Raw genomic sequence first — 20,102 nt, 5'->3', positions numbered from 1 at the left:
TTAAGAGATTATCACAAGAAAAAAAAACTTTTTAGAAAAAAAAAAACAAAAAAAAAAACAAAAAACAAAAAAAAAAAAAAAAAAAACAGGGACAAACTTCAAAGGCAGAAATGGATTCATTAACCATTGGTAAGGATGGGAAAATCATTTTTTACCCCAGGAAAATTCATTTTTTTGGGCAAAATGAACAGTTGTTCTCCTTTTAATAACCATGCATGACTGAAAATCTCAGACTCACTGGCTCTATGTCATCTATTTGAGCTGCCAGCTCCCGTATGGCCAGTAACAGTTCCAGCTTCAGGTCCAGGTGGGGTATCCTGCACAGCTCTAACATGAACTGGTCAGCTCTGTCCAGGTCACTGACCGCACCAGAGTACTGTTCCAATGTCTTCTGCTCATTTTTATCTGGTTGATACCTTGAAAGAAAGAAATGGCCACCCTTCTCAAATATCAGGTATGCTGTAAATTTGCTCCAATATGGCTGCAAATTAGCAACAATAAAATTTTTCTTGCAATCTCGTTGCCACTAACTAAGTTTGCAGCAAACTTTTCATTTTCCTAAGGGTGGGGCATGCAGACACAATAAATCTGACTGGCAATTTGTATGCATTGCCCTTAGCAAAATGAAAAGTTTGCAGCAATGTTACAGCAACATTGCTTGGTTTTTTATAGAAGAGTCAATTAAATGGAGCCATGTGTTCTACATGGCCAGCTAACTGGTTGTTCCAAACAGTTGAAAGTGAACTGAAATGTGAAAACAAGTAAAATACTTCCTAGCATGATAACATGTAATGACCAGGATGTAAAAAAGCCCTACAATTGGGTGCCTAATAATGGTTTTGGGAGGCAATCACCTCTGTGAGCCCATCCCTCCCCCTCTCCTCTTATCTGTCATCTGGCAGTTCAAAAAGACACAATGCAATTAAGTAATAAAAATACTGATTACCAACAGACCTGTAGCCAGCAATTTAAAAAGGGTGGGGGTCTTTCTCTGAGAAAGTGGACCTTAATTTTACCATGAAACTTTCCTGTACCTAGATAAAATTTTACCCAGAGGAGACCTTTTCCCAGCAAAAAGGAGTTTCTTTCAATCCCCCTGACTACAAGCCAGACCAATATGGCTGTGTACCTTCTAATAGCTGTGATCTGCTCTGTTGTCAGCCCTCCAGAGGCTTCATCCACAATGTCCAACTTCTGTTTAAGTTGGGCAGCAGACATCTTGAGGCCCATCAGGAAGATCCCCAGGTTCTGAGCCTTCTTGGGATCTAACAATGATTTTGGCTGTTGTTTGCTCAAGCCTGGTTGCACTGCAGATAAAGAAGAAAAATTTTCAAGAATTTGGACTTTGAAATAAAACTTCAACTGATCCCCTCTTTATGACATATATATATATATATATATATATATATATATATATATATATATATATGCGCTCCCAAGATAATCCATACTACTGGCAATTCTAGCTGGTCAGGAGATATATTGTGAACTCATATACATTACCCAGAAACAAAAGTTAGATCACAATTCCATGTGCCCTTTACAACAGTTATTTCATTATATGTCCTTTTATACAATCATGCAGTCCTTTAGAAAAATTATTATCACAATGATGTATCGTAGTTTCAATAGGATGATGAGTCTCACAAAGATTAAAAAAAAATTTAATCCCCAATTTTAAGTGATAAAATTATTTTTGGAAAAATATTTTGAAAGTCCTCCAGATGGTGCTGAAGAGTGCCTACACCCCTGCACTGCACTGCATGTACAGGCCTACAGCACTACCAGAGCTGAATGTTAGTGCTAGGTATGGCTTTGTTGGTGCTCAATAATTTTACATTGTGTTGGTTAATTCATGAGTTTTGTGGTTAATATGGGTTGTTAGTGCTAAAAGATCTGCGGGTAGTGTTAGTAAATGCCTAATCTGTTTATAAGGCCTAATTTATGTATCATATATATAAAATCACAAAAAAATTACCAGCAGTGGAAGCCATTCTCTGTGTCTTGTTCTCCTCCAGTGCAAACATGTCCTCCAGAGCTTTGGTGTCGATACTGGAGGTCAGGTCTCGCAAGTCCTTCCATACAGAGTTGTCTACCTAATTTGTATTAGAAACTGTGCCTATTTGCTTTGTGACCAGTTACAGGATAGATCTTGAAGTAAATGTACAAAATACCAGAGTCTTGATGCAACACTATGACCCCATTCCCATACCTAAATCATTCTAGCAGGATCGCCCCATCTCCGAGGAGATTTTCGATAAATTGCAATTTAGCAAGAATTCCCTTAGAGATAGGTCGATCCTGCTAGATCCATCTAAGTATGGGAACAGGGTCTAAGGCCACTTTACAACAGTGTTACTGCCTAGAATGTGTTAGAGAGGTCCAAAACTTACAACTGTCCTTTTAATAATTTTATATATGAAACACTGGTTTAAATTTCTTAGGGCCCCTATGTAACATACCAAAAGAAGATTCACATTTAAACCTATTTATAAAATACACTACATACCTCACCTACCTAGGGCAATTTAAACTGATACTGCTTAAATGAATAAATGGGTGTGCATTTAACAGCTGATTATAAGCCACACGAATAAAGTGTATCTATAAAAGTCACACCAATGATAAAAAAGCCACAATAGCTTACCGCATTAACTGGAAGCGTAGAAAATCTAAACATTCGCAACTTCTGCTGAGTAGTTTTCTTCAGCGTGCGTCCTGTCTTCATACTAAACTGACCACCAGGTGGAGGAGGGGCACCGGGAGGGGGTGGAGGGGCACACAGAGGGGGTGGGAGAGGTGGTGGGGTGCCTTGAGGGAGTGAGGTTGGAGGTGATGGGGTTGGGAGTGGGGCAGTAGATGAATTGGTGGGTGTTGATGGTGGTACATCAGACCGAGATTGTCCACTGTCAACTGAACCAGTAATAAGGGTTGAAGACTGGGTAGATGGAAGGCATTTCTCATTTGAACAGTCCGGTTTCTGAACAGATCCCTCTGCCATTGTTTCTTCAGCAGACTGTTCTCCATTATCAAGTTCTTGTAACAAGTCAGATAAAGCCCTCATGGAGGCAGCAACTGAAATTTCTGAATCTTCTGAATAAACAAGCTCTTTGGAGTTTGAACCTTGGTGTACCTCATCAGTATACTGAATTTCTTCTTTAACATGAGCTTTTGCAGAAGGATCTACAGAAAAAGCTTCAAGGTGACTGTCCTCCTCTACCCCATCTTCCTCCTTTTTCTCATCACCCTCTTCTTCCTTCTCCTCATGATTACCCTCCTGTTCCTCACCCGCCTCCTTTCCATCCTCTTGTTCCTCACCCTCCTCCTGTTCCTCACCCACCTCCTCTCCATCCTCTTGCTCCTCACCCTCCTCCTCCCCATCCTCTTGCTCCTCACCCTCCAACCGTTCCTCACCTGCCTCCTCCCCATCCTTCTGTTCCCCATCTTCCTCCTCACCATCATCAACACAGCTATAATCAGAACTGATCTCTGTCATGTAGTTCACAATCCTCCCATGGTTATCACCAAAACTGTGAGCATCAGTGTCACCTGATGCAGGTCTTAGGTTCCCATTTGCTTCAGTCTGAACACTGTCATACTCTTCATCATAACTATTATTGCTTGGATCTTCCTGAATGGATTCCAGGATGTCTCCCACTGTTGCTCTGGTGTATGTGTCTGCAGTAGGGGGTTGCTGCATGGTGTCTCCTAGTGGCAGATGCTGCACATGCTGCTCCAGCGTTTGGGCGAGTCTCATAAGACTGGTCACCTAGATGAGTCAAAGGATAATTCTATAAGTAAGTTGTCACTTGAATAAGGTAATCATTAAAGGTATCAATGTTTTTCATTAAGGCACATAATGCATGCTGCACCTTTTTATGGTAAAAAAATTAGGAAACTTCAATTAGTCACCATGCAAAATTATCATCAATTCTATAGCACTGACAACATAGCAATCTATATATGAACACATTTGAGTTCTAAGTTTCTAATTTTTTCATATATACATGTATATGCTGGTATTGTAATTGGCAGCTGGTCAATTTCACTCAATCGATCAGCATGGTACAAATAGAAAAATGTGGTTTTACCTTCTCTTTAGAGGTGACATGAATCAGTTCTCTTTCAATTCCATTCAATGCCTGAAAATAACAAAATAATAGACAAAAGAGAAAATATAGTTCCATATATGTGGGGTAGGAACCACCTGTTAGCTATATGTAAGTTATTTTACTATTTACGGTAATTACTCGATCTGTTCAATGAGGGAAAATTGTGAATTTTACAGATACTGTTTTTTTAAGTTACAATTTCTTAAAATTAGAACTGTGTTTGAGTGGGTATGTAAATGCTTCGATGGCTTTTAAAAGATTAAGATTTTTAAAAAATTGTTAGCTAAAGGAATCAGGTATTTTAAGTCCAAATTAAGGGCCAATCAGATTATGTGCTCATGGATTTTGAACTTTTTTTAGGATTTCTGACATATTCAGGTTAATATTTTCCACATCTATCTATCTATCTATCTATCTATATCTATCTATATATATGTATGTTTCTACCTGCAAAATGCATGTCAAGTGGCAAAAGTGTTAAACTAGTTGGTGTGGATGATTTTTAACGCAGTGAGTAACACTCCATCATTAGGGTATTATGTCTCCTCTAAGTTCTGTCTCAGTTAATTTTACTATGATGTATCACCACTTAAGCCATGCTCAATACCATTTTTAACAAAAAACATCCTAGCTCTACTTTTCACCCTGCATTTTGCCAGCATCTGAACCCAGTGTTAACTCTGTGTATAATGAAATCAAGAGTTTCCTTCCTGCTCATAGACAAAATCATTTTCGTTGAACACATTCAGAACACAGCCTTTGACACATCAATATACCTAAGGTTCTTTCTAGTTCAGACAATACATGCATTAAACATTTTTGAGTCAGGTGATAATGTTCAGTGCTTATTATACAGTGTAGATGACAGGTTATTGCATATAATGATGTATCTCCAAATTAAAGGTAGAGACTCTAATAGAACTGCATGGGCGGTATTTTTATTTTCATAGTTCTTAGCATTATATCTCACCAATGAACACTGCACTCTGTTTTTTAATTTAGACTTTACATGTGGAATTTTTTTTTCTGGGGGGGGCGGAGGGGGGGGGGGGGGGTAAAGTTACATTGGCTGACCAAAAGTTTTAGAACACTACATCTGGAACTCTAAAAACAAGGAACATAATTCCATTAAAGTACAATACAAAAAATCTAGAAGGCCACAATGCTTTCAAGAAAAGTCAAAAAGAGTCGAGCAAAATTTTATTTAGCAAGAATGATTGATACCAAAACAAAGAAGTTATTAAATACAATTCATATTTGCAGTGCCCGTATATTCTCCTAGGGGAATTCCACAGGTAGAAGACCCAACACATGATTGATGGGGCTTTTGGTATAATTACTTCCATCAAAGTCTACAAATTCAAGATGTGCACTCTCTCAAGCTGAGTTCTTTAAGAAAAAAGGCAGTGTCTATAAGCATGAATTTGCTCTATCCTTCACTGAGAAGGAACATTATATTGCATTATATTACATTATATTAAATCACATCAATGCTATACATTTTAGTGAAATGAAATACTGATTGATGAGACTTATTAATTTTGCTTTTATCAAATCTTGAAAAATTATTTTTTGTAAAGAAAAAAAGCAGACTGTTTAGCTCTCTTTCAAAGATATTTATGATTTTACAGCATGTGTACCTTATCTGGTTAATTTTTAAATTTTGATACAAAAAAAAAAAAAAATTGAAAAACTACCCCCTCCACGATTAAGTAGGGCTGAAAATGATTTGGCCAACAATGGCAATACTATCATGCCCTGTGGTTCAACAGAAACCAAACCTATACCCATTGCTATATGATGAAGAAATTATAGCAATAATGGCACCATAATTCCGTCATTGATCAAAACACATCAACCCAACCCACCTAATGTATTAGGATAAAGGTGCAGCAATCATGACACCATTATTCATACATTCAATTTGGTTAAAATACTATTGTTCATTGCTGCCCACACCCTGTTGTCCTGTGAATGTCCTTATGATCTAGGAAGTTGCTTTAGTTTTCACCTGTATATGCACTATGGGTGAAAACATTTTTCTCACAAAAAAAAAAATCTACTTAAACTGCAACACATAATGGGAGAAAACACATTAATGCAAAGATCACTTTTTGGCACCAACAAAGTTTCAATTGCACATGTACAGAACCAGCAGTGTACTGAAAAATTCTTACTCTAAATATGTACAACAAATTTCAATTCAGGAACTCATACATGTATGTTATGCAGTGAGAAACAAGAAATGTAAGGTGTGTGTGTGTGTGCGTGTGTGCGAGAGAGAGAGAGAGAGAGAGAGAGGACAACAGCTGCATGTATAGTGACAGACAGAAGAACATTTTTGAAATTTTGCATTTTAACAAGTTTCAACATTTTCAACACTTCCTTTCAGATACTTGGTACAAGGGCAAAAAACATACACATTAAGTTCAAAATGTATCACAATAAGTACCTGCATGCACTTTCAGATTAATTTTAATTATTTCATTTATTCAAAAAAAAATTTCAAAAATAAATAACATAAACTGTGTATTATCATAAAACAATCATTATGAGTACATCTGTTGATGTCAATAATAACTGGAAATGGTATAAAGTTGCAATTAATGGATGCTATTAAAATTCTCACGGGAGTAACAGACACTTAAGTAATGAATAAACAAGAAAGTGTTGAATTTCCGATTGTTCTCTATTAGGAAAACAAAGAACATGATATTGAATTATAAGTTTGTAAAACCAGCTCTTAAGATCTACTCTCTACATAATGCAATACATGTACTTTTCCTGCAAGTATGTCTTAAAAATTCGGCCAACTTCGGGAAATGTTTAATATATTACCACACTGTCAAACACTCGAAGAGTTTGCATTGTGGCTGCAATTACTCAAAAAATCCAAACACCATAAATTAAACAATATCTTAAAAATATATCAGTTATTTCTAAATTAAGGCACATATAATAACCGGTATACCAACTGACTTGAGCCAATTTACCCTTTCAGTGGATTTCATTGTTTTCTATAGAAAAACATCAATACGAAAATAATAATGTTAAATTTTGTTTCGAATTGGGTGAATATTTACCATGCGCACTAATAGACTGGAACGACTAATTAGGTGAAGGATACAGTTTCATGTACAACTCAGTGGCTTTCTGAAGGCCATGATTCAAAATAACATTAAAGACAACCATAGCCTCGAGCTTACAATAATGCACTTAACAGGAAAATCATTTTAAAAGAAAATGAAAATTAACTCAACTGTAAACATAGTACTGTATGCAGTTAAATCAACGAGAACTTGGCAGCAAGGCTGTGAAAAGAAATCAGTCTAACTAACTATTGGTAAACCTTATCATTTAAGTTAAATAGTTGTGTTATTTTGATGAAATTATAAGAGCTTTTGCATGCTGTGTATATAAAAAATCAGAAGAATCATTAGTTTAATCATTAATTTGTGTCTGATAAAAACATAGCACTAATAAACAATATTCAGACCTTCACCAAATTTAGATAAAAAATTGACTCAAATGTTTATAGAATACATGCAAAACTGTCAACAAATCTGATCCCTGCCATTGGATGTGCAGAATAATAATCAAGCATATCCCACAACATACAAGTATAAAAACATTACTACACCAACAGTGTTACAGTAGTCCACAATAGCTAGATCTCATTGCTTTCCCCTTGCCATTCAATAACATAATGGGATACCACAAAAACTATGCATGAACATTTTACAAAGAGACACCACCCAGATTGGTACATAGTATATCCCAATTTCCTGTGTGCTGTATCAACCTGAGACTTCATATTTATGGTGGAAAATAGGATTTGAAAAAAGGAGGAAATGAGTAACAGATTGTTTTGTTCAACAGTCAGTGAATCTCAACCATGGGGAAAAAAAGCATGTAGGCACTACCAGTATCTCTTACATTTCTGTACAGAAATGACATATTTTTTGTCTACATTATAATCCTATTAATAAACTGTTGGTACCTATCTTAAACTCTCTCTCTCTCTCTCTCTCTCTCTCTCTCTCTCTCTCTCTCTCTATATATATATATATATATATATATATAGAGAGAGAGAGAGAGAGAGAGAGAGTAAATAGATATCCGTGAATGTAAACTTGAAAATCTGACCGTTTTCTGGAACTACAGTAATTAACCACTGGATGCGGTGATCTATTAAGTAACATCTAAGACTGGAATCACAAACAATCAATGCTTCATTATACAATAACATAAAACAAACTATAGGGGCACTGGTACATGGTTTCTCCTCCAAGTCTTATATATGCACTTTTCAACTTTTTACTGAATAGTATATAGTGCTGGAAAAATGCTCTGAGGTGCCCCTCACCCCTTTGATTCTCCCACACTTGGGTCGGGCTGGGGTAAAAAAAAAAGCCCACTGAGCAAGACCAAATGAATCAAAAGGTTGTTCCAGTACCACTATTGTTCCAGTGTACACACAGAGCTCAATAAAATTATTCTTGGATTAACTTACTGCCAACTGATACTATTGGCATTTATACATTTTGGGTTTTGCTACAGGCCTGAATGATGAAGAAAAACTTTCAGCACAAAAAAGAAGGAAAAAACTTTGGCCAAACCTGAGCCAAACCTTATAAAAACAAAACCACAGAAACCAGATTCATGACAGTCATGCTGCCTTGCCTTTTGTGTTTGAATATTTTAAGTACCTAAAAACACAGTAAAAAAAGTGAATGGCTGTACAGATAAAGCAACAAAATCAATGATGGGTAAGTTACATCTCAACATGGTATTAATCTGCAGGAATTCTCTTGAAAACAGAAAAATATCAGAGATACGAGGCAAGGATTCTCTGACATGTAAACAAAAAATTAACCTAGTTTCAAAAAGTATCAACTTACTCCTTTGAGAACTGGCCGTATTTGCATTTTTGAATGAAAAAATAACTGTTGATGAACCATGCTGGCAATACAGATGTAAAAATGAAAATAATCAATACATCAAATAATTACCATTATTTAAAATCATTATTTTTGGAATATAATAACAAGAGGTTTTCATATCACAGATGCCATTTATAATGACCATATAGGTAAAAATTAGTTCCTCTTTTTATTTGTGAGACAAGGTTTATGTGTTGAGGGTCAATATGTCACTTGACCTAATGCTCTCAAAATCAATCGGGGTCATCTACATGTGATGGCAAATCTCCTTACCAAATATGAGGACCATCGATCCACCCGTTCTCCATTTATTGAAAAACATGGTTGGACAGACAGACCTGTGACGAGCAATATACCCAGTCCTGCTTTTAAAAGGGAGGGGAGACAGGCATTATTACTATTAATTCTGTTAAAATACCATTTCTTTCAGTTAAGAGGTTATTTCTTATCAAAGTCTTTATTTCTTCAATTTGGTATATATTTTTCATGCTTAGAAGATGCAATTAATTAAATTCTTTATGCTTCCTACATTCGTATTTTTAGGGATAAAAAACTGTAACCACAAACTGATCTCACCCACCTGAAGATCTATCCACACTGTTTTAAGGATTGATAAAAATCATAAGTTCTACAAGTCATTGCTAGGAAACTTTCCTGACAGGCTTACTTCGAGTTTCATCAGTAATTAGGCAAAACGCTTTTGTTTAATTTACAAACATAATTATAGGGGCTCATACATGCATCTTCTAAACAGAAAATATAAAACCAAACATGCTTCCAGATTGTAGCTCACATCCTTGTCAACGACCATGCCAATTTTCATGATAATATCTATGTAATTACATCAGACACCAATCACTTTCTCTCATCAATCTGCTAAATTGATACATGCTTGGCCATGCTGTGTGTAGAAGTGTATGGGTTGGTAAATAACACATCAAAAAAGAGTTTTTCTTTAATTTCTTTTTTTTTTTTTTTTTTTTTTGAAATCCGTAATTGCACTTATATCAAAACAAGTATTTTTCATAACTAAGCTATGTAATTACATCAGAAGCCAATCACTTTCTCTCTCCAATCCTAAATTGTGCCTATATCAAAATAAGTATTTTTCATAAAGGCAATGAGGAAAAAAGTTATTTTGCCAATTGTAGGCCTTCGTGATGTATCACACCCCCTTAAGTGTACCTACCAATTGCCAGCTGTGTTAATGGTACGTTACAGTGTGCATATTAAGTTTAGTCAGGCATCTGCAGAAGAGGTTACGGTAGAGAACGATTCTAGTGTCACACCTACAATGCCAGGATAATCACGCACAAGAGGCAGCTCTGAAACAGCTCCTGTCACACCCACTAGCTGTCTCCACGCTGACAGCTCTATATAAGGTCCACTGCTTGGAGTTGAAACAAACAGACACGCCTTAGGAAGTCACTTGTGATTCACATAATGACAGGTAGGTAGCTAATTTTTCTGTCATTTTTAATTTCAATTGATTGTTTTTAAACAGTAAATAAAAATATGGTCCGTACCTTAGGAATAATGTCCTATCCAGATGAATTAAAATATGTTAGTTTTCATTTGGTTAAATCATAACGAAAAAGAACAGAAAATTTTATTAGACAAAGCAATTTTTTATAAGACTTAAGTTTAGGCTTCTTTTTTCCTCTAATTTGTAAAAAATATGTACGTCAGAGCTTATAAAAACAATTATTTTATGGGTCATAAGTAATATAAATACAGCATTAATTTTTAAAAATGCATTTATATGTGACAGTCTTAGAATATAAGGCACGTCAAGCTCTGCATGCTCATTTTTGCTGATGGTTGCATATTATGATATGTGTCTAAAAGAAAAAATTCTGAAATGAATGAGCCAAATATGGCATCTAAAAAATGAAATTAAGAAAAACAAAGATACAAAGTATAAGGACTTCATTAAGACAGTTAGAGGGTGGAAAATAGGTTTGAAAATTAATTAGTTACTGCCAGAGTAAAGTAAATAAATCTGAGGACCAGCCTGAGAGGCTTGCCTTCAATCCCTACAGAAGCATACAAGTAAGCTGAATGTATCTGGTTTATAAATGTGAAATTTGTATATTTAAATTAATATAACTATTTACCTCATTAATTTCTCTCAATGCTTATTTGTGCATTAAAATTAATATAACAGTACTGTTTAATGCCACTCCTTTTTAAATGCTAATTTGCGTATTAAAATAATATAATTATTTATTGCTTTTTATTTTTCTCAATGCAATTGTGCATATTTGTGATTACATCTGTTCAGTATACCTAAGAAGATGCTGCCTTAAACTTAGGTTGCAAAGACTATCATATCAAGGCCATCTTTTAAACATTCATTGATTAATAATTACACTGTGTAATTTGACCACCCAGTAGCACTATAACGGGAAAAGTACCATTAAGTTGGTAAGTGAACACCCATAAAGGTTTATACCCACATTATAAGGATATTCTATCCTATTATCAAAGGCAATTTGGGGTTAAGAATATGTGAATCAGACATGAGTGGGGAATAAAAGCTGCTTAGAGCAAACAATTAACTTATCCCTGGTTCTCGTGACTTACCACATCTACAGTTAAATAACTGTTTTTTTTTTCTTTGTTTTGTTTTGTGCTGCCATCTTTTTCTCTTTTTTTCTAGTCATAAATTTTATGTTTTTTTTTACACTTTTCAACTCCTTAGAATCCGCTCCAATTACTTTTAATTGACTATGTTACAAACTCTTAACATTTAATGGTCATAAGTTCATACTTTACACTCACATGACATAAGTATGGCTATATCAAGCTCAACTCACTTTTAAACACACTTCACCTATCAATCCACCTGACCCACCCACTTAACCCTGCCTTTAAACCCACTTAACCCCATTAAACCACCTGACCCACCCACAACATAACATAAAGTCTACCTAACCCACCCACTTAACTCATCCTTAATTAAACCAGAACCAACTACTTATTCCCACTTCAGCCATCCTTTTTCTCGAAAAAAAAAGACTGAATCACAATAGTGGATATCTATACAAATCCTAGACATGCTACAGCAGCTTATTAGAAATCCAGTTTGCAAGCATCTCATTAATGATAAGCAGAAAATGTAAATTTCACCTACTAATTTACTAGGCTAAGTACAGATCATGAACACAAACCTAAACTTAAAATGTTTTCTTCAAAATCTAAATGTATATATATATATATCTATAGCAATTCTAGTTTTTATCAGTTTTTCTGGAACTACGCAAATTTAGCAATGAATAAAAATTACAAATATGTTCAAAATACAGACACCGTTGCATACTTTTAAGTAGGATACTACTACTTTCCAAATATTTAAGTGTAAATTGCTGTGAGGAAATCCAACGCTGACAACAATAACCAGTTTCAATCATTTAATGTTTATGCGTTGTTTGCTCAGGTACATTCTGACAATCTGTGGGGAATTCCACTCTTTAACATCAAATCAAGACAAAGGATTCTTGAACCCAACTTCTTAATCAGATTAATTAACAAACTTCCTTTAGCTCTTTAGACTTTATACAAAGTATTATAAAGAATATTACAGTTTACAAACAAAGACACTGCGTGAATTTTCCCGAAATTGCTGGTGAATTTACCAATGTCTCTAGGTGCCACTTCCTGGTGTAATCAACCTTCTCTGTAGAAAGGAAGGAAAGTGAAAATAGTTAACTCCTTGATATCAAGCGGTTCCAGGCACTGAAAAACTTGAACGGCACTGGAGAGTGTAAGCAGTTTCAAATGACAAATTGTCTCCACGATATAAGCCATACAAGGACAGCCAGATAGTTATGTTCGCCAAGGATGTTATGTTTTTCCTTAATTGTTCTTGTTGGTTTGTTATTTAGCAGCCCAACTCAAAAAGTTAGTTATGAATCAACATTGATATTATTAGATTATATCAGAAATGGGTAACAAGCAATAATGGATTTGATTTTGCTGATGTCATTATAAGTTGATAAATAAATTAAATGAACTACTTTGGCAGAAGTCATTTCAACCCCTAAATAATATGAATCGTGCTTATATTGTATTATTCCCCGTTTATTGCATCCACAGAGAGAGAGAGAGAGATAGAGAGAGAGAGAGAGAGAGAGAGAGAGAGTGTTCAAAATAAATAAAGCATCGTGCACCTTCTAAAATGTTTTCACTTTTCTAGAAAATAATTATCGTTGCTCACATTTTCTTAATTTTCAAGTTTTGTAAAAGTATATAGGAAAAAGCACAGTGGAATCAACTTCAGCATAATTTTCTTTCAATTTCAGATTGGAAATCTATGCTTCATCTTCTTCTTTGTACAGTTCTTAGTGTGTACATCAATGGACAAGTCTATCCAAATGGGGACACGCCCACCATTGACAGAGACTACAAGCCAGGCTGGTTTCAGAACAAGAGGCATCCATTACAACAAAACCCTCCATACATAATGAAGAAACTGATGGAATCGATTCAAGTAGATGAAGACCAGCAGAAGCCAGGGTTTGACAAGGGAATAATCAATCAGTCAACAGGTTTTCCCAAAAGCACTATCCTAATAAAAAGGGGGCGCACCTATTGCTCTCAAAGCCTTGGCTGTATAGATGTGGTCCGTCCAGCTAGTGACTCAGTCAAAAGCAATGGAGCAAAAATACGATTTGGTAAAGAAGTGCCTCAGCGGGCTCAGTGGGATGAACAGGCAAAGATAGAAGAGCAGCTGGCAGCACTGGCCCCAGAAACACAGAAGCCAACAGGGAAACGTTCCTATCACTACTGTTCACCATCAATGGGCTGTATCAATTTGGATCCTCCAACCCGTGCAATTAATGAACTCAAAGAAACATCAGCAAAACAAGTGCTTCGCTACGGAAAGAGAGCCTTTCTCAATAGTTTAAGGAGGCAAATGTTTAAAATGGATACATTTATCTATTGCTCTAAGTCAATTGGTTGCATCGATTTGAAACACCCTAACAGATATGGTGTGCTTCGAATAAACAAAGCACTTGGGACTGATCTATCTGATATGCCTGAAGAGACAAAAACACAGTACGGAAAACAAATCTGGTCAAATGACAAAACAGGTGAAAGAGATTCTTATTTTTAACTTCAAAACAGTAGCGAAGTCTACAATAACTCAAGATAGTTTGGAAAAAAAATTAATTGAATTTGAAATAGTTGATTAACTGATGCTGTGTTACTTAACAGTATTGTGATACGCTCTTTCCACTAGATCAAGGTTAATTAAAATTTTGGTATATTCAGGTATATTTTGTTTTTAATTGATTTTATACAACCCCTTTACACCAAAACATTATTCAACATTAATCGCATACATTGTATGACTTAAGTCAGTGTCTCTCTCTCCATGTTCTACGCAGGTTTGATTTTAAATATTACACATTTCCTGTTTGATGAAAAATGTAAATAAGAATATGTAAATGGATATAAACTGTCATTTCACTTACTCCATAGCTGAATTATAGCTAGTTCTATGAAATCTAACATTAAATCCTAGAGACTGCACATTAATCTCATTTATCATCTGATCTGGATGGAAAATATCCCAAAAGCTGTAACAATGCTGAAACAACATAAAGAAACAAAGTACCAATTATCTTACCTGAAGTTTCAAAATATATATTATAATATACTTTATCAACTATCAAAGCAATATTTACAAAACAATCAATAATAATTGTAAAAAATTGATCATGCTGATTTCTTTAAAAGAACCTGCCTTTTTTATTTAATTTAGAAGCTATTTGGCAAATCTGAAGTAAAGCAAAAATAGTGTTTGAATATGGTGAAAACATGGCCAAAATACATGAAAAAAATCAGTCAATAACCTTCATAAAAATAATCCAATCATGCTGACTTTTGAAAGAAACCAGCCTTATTAACATATAAAGTCACTCAGCATTTTGAAGTTTAATAAAACAAATTATTTTGTGCTTTTATAAAAATAATTCCATCATGCTGATTTTTGAAAGGTACCCTTCTTTAATCAGTGTAACAGTGCCGTATACAAAAATGGAAATCACCCTGACGTATTTACTCTATTTCACTATAAAAAAAATTGATGACTCTACTTCTTTTCTTTTAAAGCAAACAATAACACCTTTATATATAACATTGGGGAAAAATCCTGAAAATTACTGGGATTTCCCTTTTATCACCAAGTGTACCGTATCCAAAACCATTTTAAGATTATGATTTTTAAGCCCATTTTCAAGTTCTTAATTTCTGATTGGCAGGACTCGACATTAAAGGTGGCTTGCTGGCCCAGGGACACTCAAGTTAGCGTCAAGTCCTGATTAACCACAAGTCAAATTCACCAGTCTCTATATTTTTATTCTGAGAATGCTCAAAATATAGAAAGTTACAACTCAAAAGCAGGTTAATTATGAAAGGTAATTCCATGAACATTTTTCCATATGATGACTTGAAGTGTTGAAATTTCCAGGAAAATTAAATTTTTTGCTATTTTTGCTCATTGTGTTGCCAATCTTTCCATCAGAACCAATTAAGTACTACATAGTATCATTTCAAGCAAGTAACCAGCTAGCTATCCAGAAATGCCATTGCACCCTAACTTGAGTGCGCCCAGTATCTTATACAGCAATTTTCATGAGGAAATGAAGCTTAATGATACTTCTTCTTTGCATTCCTTGGCAATTACATACCTATCCCCATTCTAGTTTTCCAAGAAGTAGATTGTCAATAAGAAAAGTGCATATTTACTAACATGGCACTGGGCGGTCTTGTGATCTTCTTTAAATAAGACTATTTTTACAGGTTTCTTATGCTAAATTTTAATTTCGAATCATCAACAAAAATAAGGTAATGATACCATTCAGGCAATCACTAGCTTACAATGGCTCCATGAAATCAGAACAGAAATTTAATGTCCATACATTTTATACAAGTATGCTGCATAACACTGTTGTGTAAAAGTAAACTCTGCTTCTTATATACCACACCATACTATAATATGTCTCAGTGCAGTTTTTTTAGATTACAATATGCCTGGCAAACTGGTTTGCCCTGATTCACATTGTATGGCAGTCCACGTTCTCACCTCTCTGAGGAAGATACGTGTCCAGATTCCATATGAGATGCTGAGAGCTAATGAGCATACAAACAATATCTTTCACTGCCAGACCAGATACTTCACTCTTACTTGACCATCAAGTTCTAAGTGACAAATAGGGAGCCAGCAGGCAACATCAAACAACATCAAATTTACTCAGAGTGGACCTTAATTTTCAAAGCAAAAAGGGGGGTTCAAGAAAAATATAAGATCGTGATCAGCAATATATCATTGTCAAATCGAACTGTATTTTAAACTGCACCCATTTCTTTCAATAAAAAAAGGTAATTTCCTCAGTCCTACGAGAGCCTGCATTCATTCTCCTGACTTTCCAATTTTGTGTATAAAATCTCCTGAATCCTCTGAGTAGTCAGTATGAGCAGAGAGAGTCTACACAGCAGACATATACTGGCACAGCAGAAAGTGACTGAGATACAGGGGAGCAGATATCTGTATATAATAAAAGAACTCAGTAGCAGCAAAAATCTCTGTGTGGTTGTCTTTACTCTTGTAAAACATCAAGTCACAGAAACTATTCCTGTTATAATGAACATGCGGTGACATGTGTCACTGACCACTCAAATGAAAACCCCAACTTGAACTCATACTTCTACGTTACCAAGAAGATGCTTTGTATTTTTGTGCGCTACTGATGGTGATGAGTGACAATTTACTGGAAACTGTGACCACAAAAAGATCAAACATGACGCCTGAAGGAGTTTGTTCAGAGTGTTTTGAAGGAAAGAACAAAGTGAAGCTCTTAGTTCATGGCTTGGAAAAGACCATTTGTGACACATTCTGAATTTTTTATCCTAAATTTTTTTAGTCAAGGTCTGTTTATGACTTTCTGCATGGAAAAACAAACAATTTCACTCCTGACTTCTGATACTCATAGTATCAAATCATGGTCACAGAAAGTATCAAATCATGGTGTGATTTAAAAAAAAACTATTTACATGTAGGCTGCACTCCACATGCTACGTTTGCTTACCATGCATCCCTATTGGAAAACACTACTTGAAAGGGTGGAGACTGGGTAACCTCTTATCTACATGGTGGAAAGCAGGATGACAACCTGCCTTCACCAGCAGAAAAGCTTTAAAATAATAGTGCAGTCTTTTTCAACCAAGAAAAAAAAGAACAACTGATTATAGAAATAAGATCCTGTGTACTGTATAAAGATCTGTCCTGTCTTGGAATATGGGTGTACTGAAATTAATAATTTGAAACTTTTACAAAAGTGTTAGAGAGAGAGAGAGAGCTAGGTTGGTCTTTTTATCCAATTCATTTCTAAGCATTATTTCACATCAACAAGAAGAGTGCTAATATACAACCAGTTAGTTTGCATTACAGCAAAAGGACACCATGTATTTCACTTGAGATCTTTGAAATGCACATGACCTTCTTAGATAGACCCCCCTCTACATCTACAAAAAATTGACCTCTTTCATATAGATTGTTTAATCTTATGTTGCCTCACAAATGTATAAAGTGTATACTGATATTATGTAACATAAAAAAAACGAGTACAGTCAACAAATACATTTGTGCAGTGTGTTACTGTAGTGAAATATTTTAAACACTTTTTAAATAATTACTAGGGAATGGAATTAATATGAAATTAGGTCAAAATCTAAATACCCATTTTAGTAACTGAGGTCTTCTAAATAAAGTATTCTAAATGTCTACTGTCAATAACTGCTTATTATAGGGAAGAGTAGACTCAGAGTTCAATTTTTCGGATGAATGTATATCAGCTCATTAAGGCAGACACAAAATGGTTACTAAAAATTATCATATTTTATCAAAAATTTAGATAAACAGGATGTTTACCTCTAAGCATGAGACATCTCGCATACAGATAAATATCACTACAAAATGCCTCTGACAAAGTTGCATTTTGAAGGTGAAAATTGCCCACAATTAGACACAATTCTGTCAGACATGCACCTGATAACTACCTGATAAACGGGCTATAATTACTTCTGGTAATCTCCAAGTGCGGATTTAACAAATACTTGTTAAACAATTATTCCTTTATGCGATCATACATGTACGTCAATTGCATTCCCAATTATAGTTATGAAATTATTGGATCAAGCTTTTTTTTTTTATGCCGTAACTTAATTGCTGTGGCATCTAATGTATTAATAAACATGTTTCACCATTTGAGTGTAAATCATTAACTTACTCATGTGACAACAATATATTATGACAAAAATAAAAATTAAAGGGATAATTACCCTTTGTATGAGATCTATATTTCACAATAAATACATTGTAAACAACTCATAGAAATATATATCTTAGCACAAAAATGGCAGTTATAGCAATTTTTCTGAAATCAGTGTTTGTCACGTGACCTCCATAGATGGCTATACTCTGTAATAATCTCTGAAGAGATTCTTACAAAAAAACTAACTTTAAAAAAAAAAAAGAATGCAGAAATGGATTCATTAACCATTGGCAAGTATGGGAAAATTGTCGTTTACCCCAGGAAAATTATTTTTTGCTGAAATGAACAATTTTTATCCTTTTAAATATAATTGCTTCTATTCACAAATGTACCAGTTCAAGAAACTACTGCATATGCAACTGCCTTAATTAGCAAATTACTCATTAACAGTACAACAGTAGACTTCATTAATAAAAATCTACTATCAGTGATTATACTGATACAAGTACTTCAGCCAAATTTGGACTTTGGACATGCCTTACTGTTTAAATTATAATGATCTTCAACAAAAGTTTCCTTTATAGTAACCATTATAAAACAGACATAAGATGCAATTACCACAACTTGCATAGCTTTGATGCAGCATCCGTACAGACATGATACATTACCATTTTTATTTACACATAGTTCTATATTCCAGGCATGAGCCTAGGTTTAAAAAAAACCCCTCTAAACATTTATCATGGGACCCAATACCTTAGACCAGCCAGGGGTCCAGGAGCCACCTCAGAATTGATTTTTAAAATGCGGAATTCTGTTTTTCCACAGAAAAAGCTCATGTCTGATATTCTCAAGAAGTTTCCATCAGTTGTGCATGTGTACTGTAAGTGTTCAGTTGCCCATTGTGTTCTTCTGCAACTTATGCCATGTTTTGCTTACCCTTCTGAATATGCAAGCTAAGATTTGCTAGTTAACTTAAATAATAGATATATTAATTCATTTATCTATTAATCAATTTCTTATACCAAATGGTTTTTACACTTTCAATACTTCGTGTTAAAAATCATGTCCAAGAACCATGATAAAAGCCTTCTTCTACGAAATTATCCGGAAAAACGTCTTTGCCAAAGGAAGCTGATAAGCTCTTAGAGGGTTTAATTAAAAATCACACACACTGTTACATGTTAAAAGCATTTGAATCTAAGCCCACTTGCCGGATGTGCATCATCAGGGAACAACTGAGATATCTTGCATGCAATAATCATCTTCAATTGTCACACCTATGGCCCCTGTAATTGACTGAGGCAAGAAGCATACAGATACCAAGGGTCAGGGATGTCTTAATTTCTCATCAAGTGTACATGTTTAGCCAGCAAATTAAGCCACTCTATCCATAAATTTTGGATGGCTTACTCAAGTAGAGAACTGCCCTTTTTATATGAGGGCGGTTTGTTAAAATTTCAGCAAATCCTCCCCCCCCCCTTCTATCATCTCGTTGTCAAAGACAAAAGTTAAGTCTAAATTGAAGGTGTGAATTTGAGATGGTGAAAATAATATTTGATGCACAGTAGAGTATGCTCAATCTGATGATTGGAACATTACCTCTTTCTGGGGTTACCATATAATTGACCAGGAGACATTCACAGGGTGCAATGACACCAGCTTGCGTTTTTCCGTTACTCTGCCAATGAGCTCAGCATAGGGCACAATGTGAAGCAGTTAATTATTTTTAATGGTATTTAATTTGTCAAATTTCAATAACCCAG

General features: G+C 34.9%; 2 protein-coding genes across 5 annotated transcripts in view; one reads left to right on the top strand and one right to left on the bottom strand.

Annotated features, from left to right (window-relative positions):
- Nucleotides 1-20,102, top strand: part of LOC106161142 (uncharacterized) — a 59,842-nt gene that overhangs the window by 5,685 nt on the left and 34,055 nt on the right. The window lies entirely within an intron of this gene.
- The window catches only part of LOC106170343 (uncharacterized), a 46,513-nt gene that overhangs the window by 11,545 nt on the left and 14,866 nt on the right, over nt 1-20,102 (bottom strand). For all 4 annotated transcript variants that reach the window (XM_087011956.1, XM_087011954.1, XM_087011957.1 and 1 more), the window contains 5 exons: nt 4,092-4,142; nt 2,648-3,769; nt 1,979-2,096; nt 1,130-1,307; nt 239-416 (listed from right to left, as the gene is read on the bottom strand). In XM_087011956.1, the coding sequence (XP_086868082.1) occupies nt 239-416; nt 1,130-1,307; nt 1,979-2,096; nt 2,648-3,769; nt 4,092-4,142 (1,647 nt within the window). The remainder of the gene's footprint in view (nt 1-238; nt 417-1,129; nt 1,308-1,978; nt 2,097-2,647; nt 3,770-4,091; nt 4,143-20,102) is intronic.

This window comes from Lingula anatina, chromosome 4 (genome assembly GCF_051362555.1).
Source record: "Lingula anatina isolate TDL-2025a chromosome 4, LinAna3.0, whole genome shotgun sequence".
Taxonomy (NCBI): Eukaryota; Metazoa; Brachiopoda; class Lingulata; order Lingulida; family Lingulidae; genus Lingula; species Lingula anatina.
The sequence above is the reverse complement of the archived record's forward strand: the minus strand, read 5'-3'. Positions and strand labels throughout refer to the sequence as shown.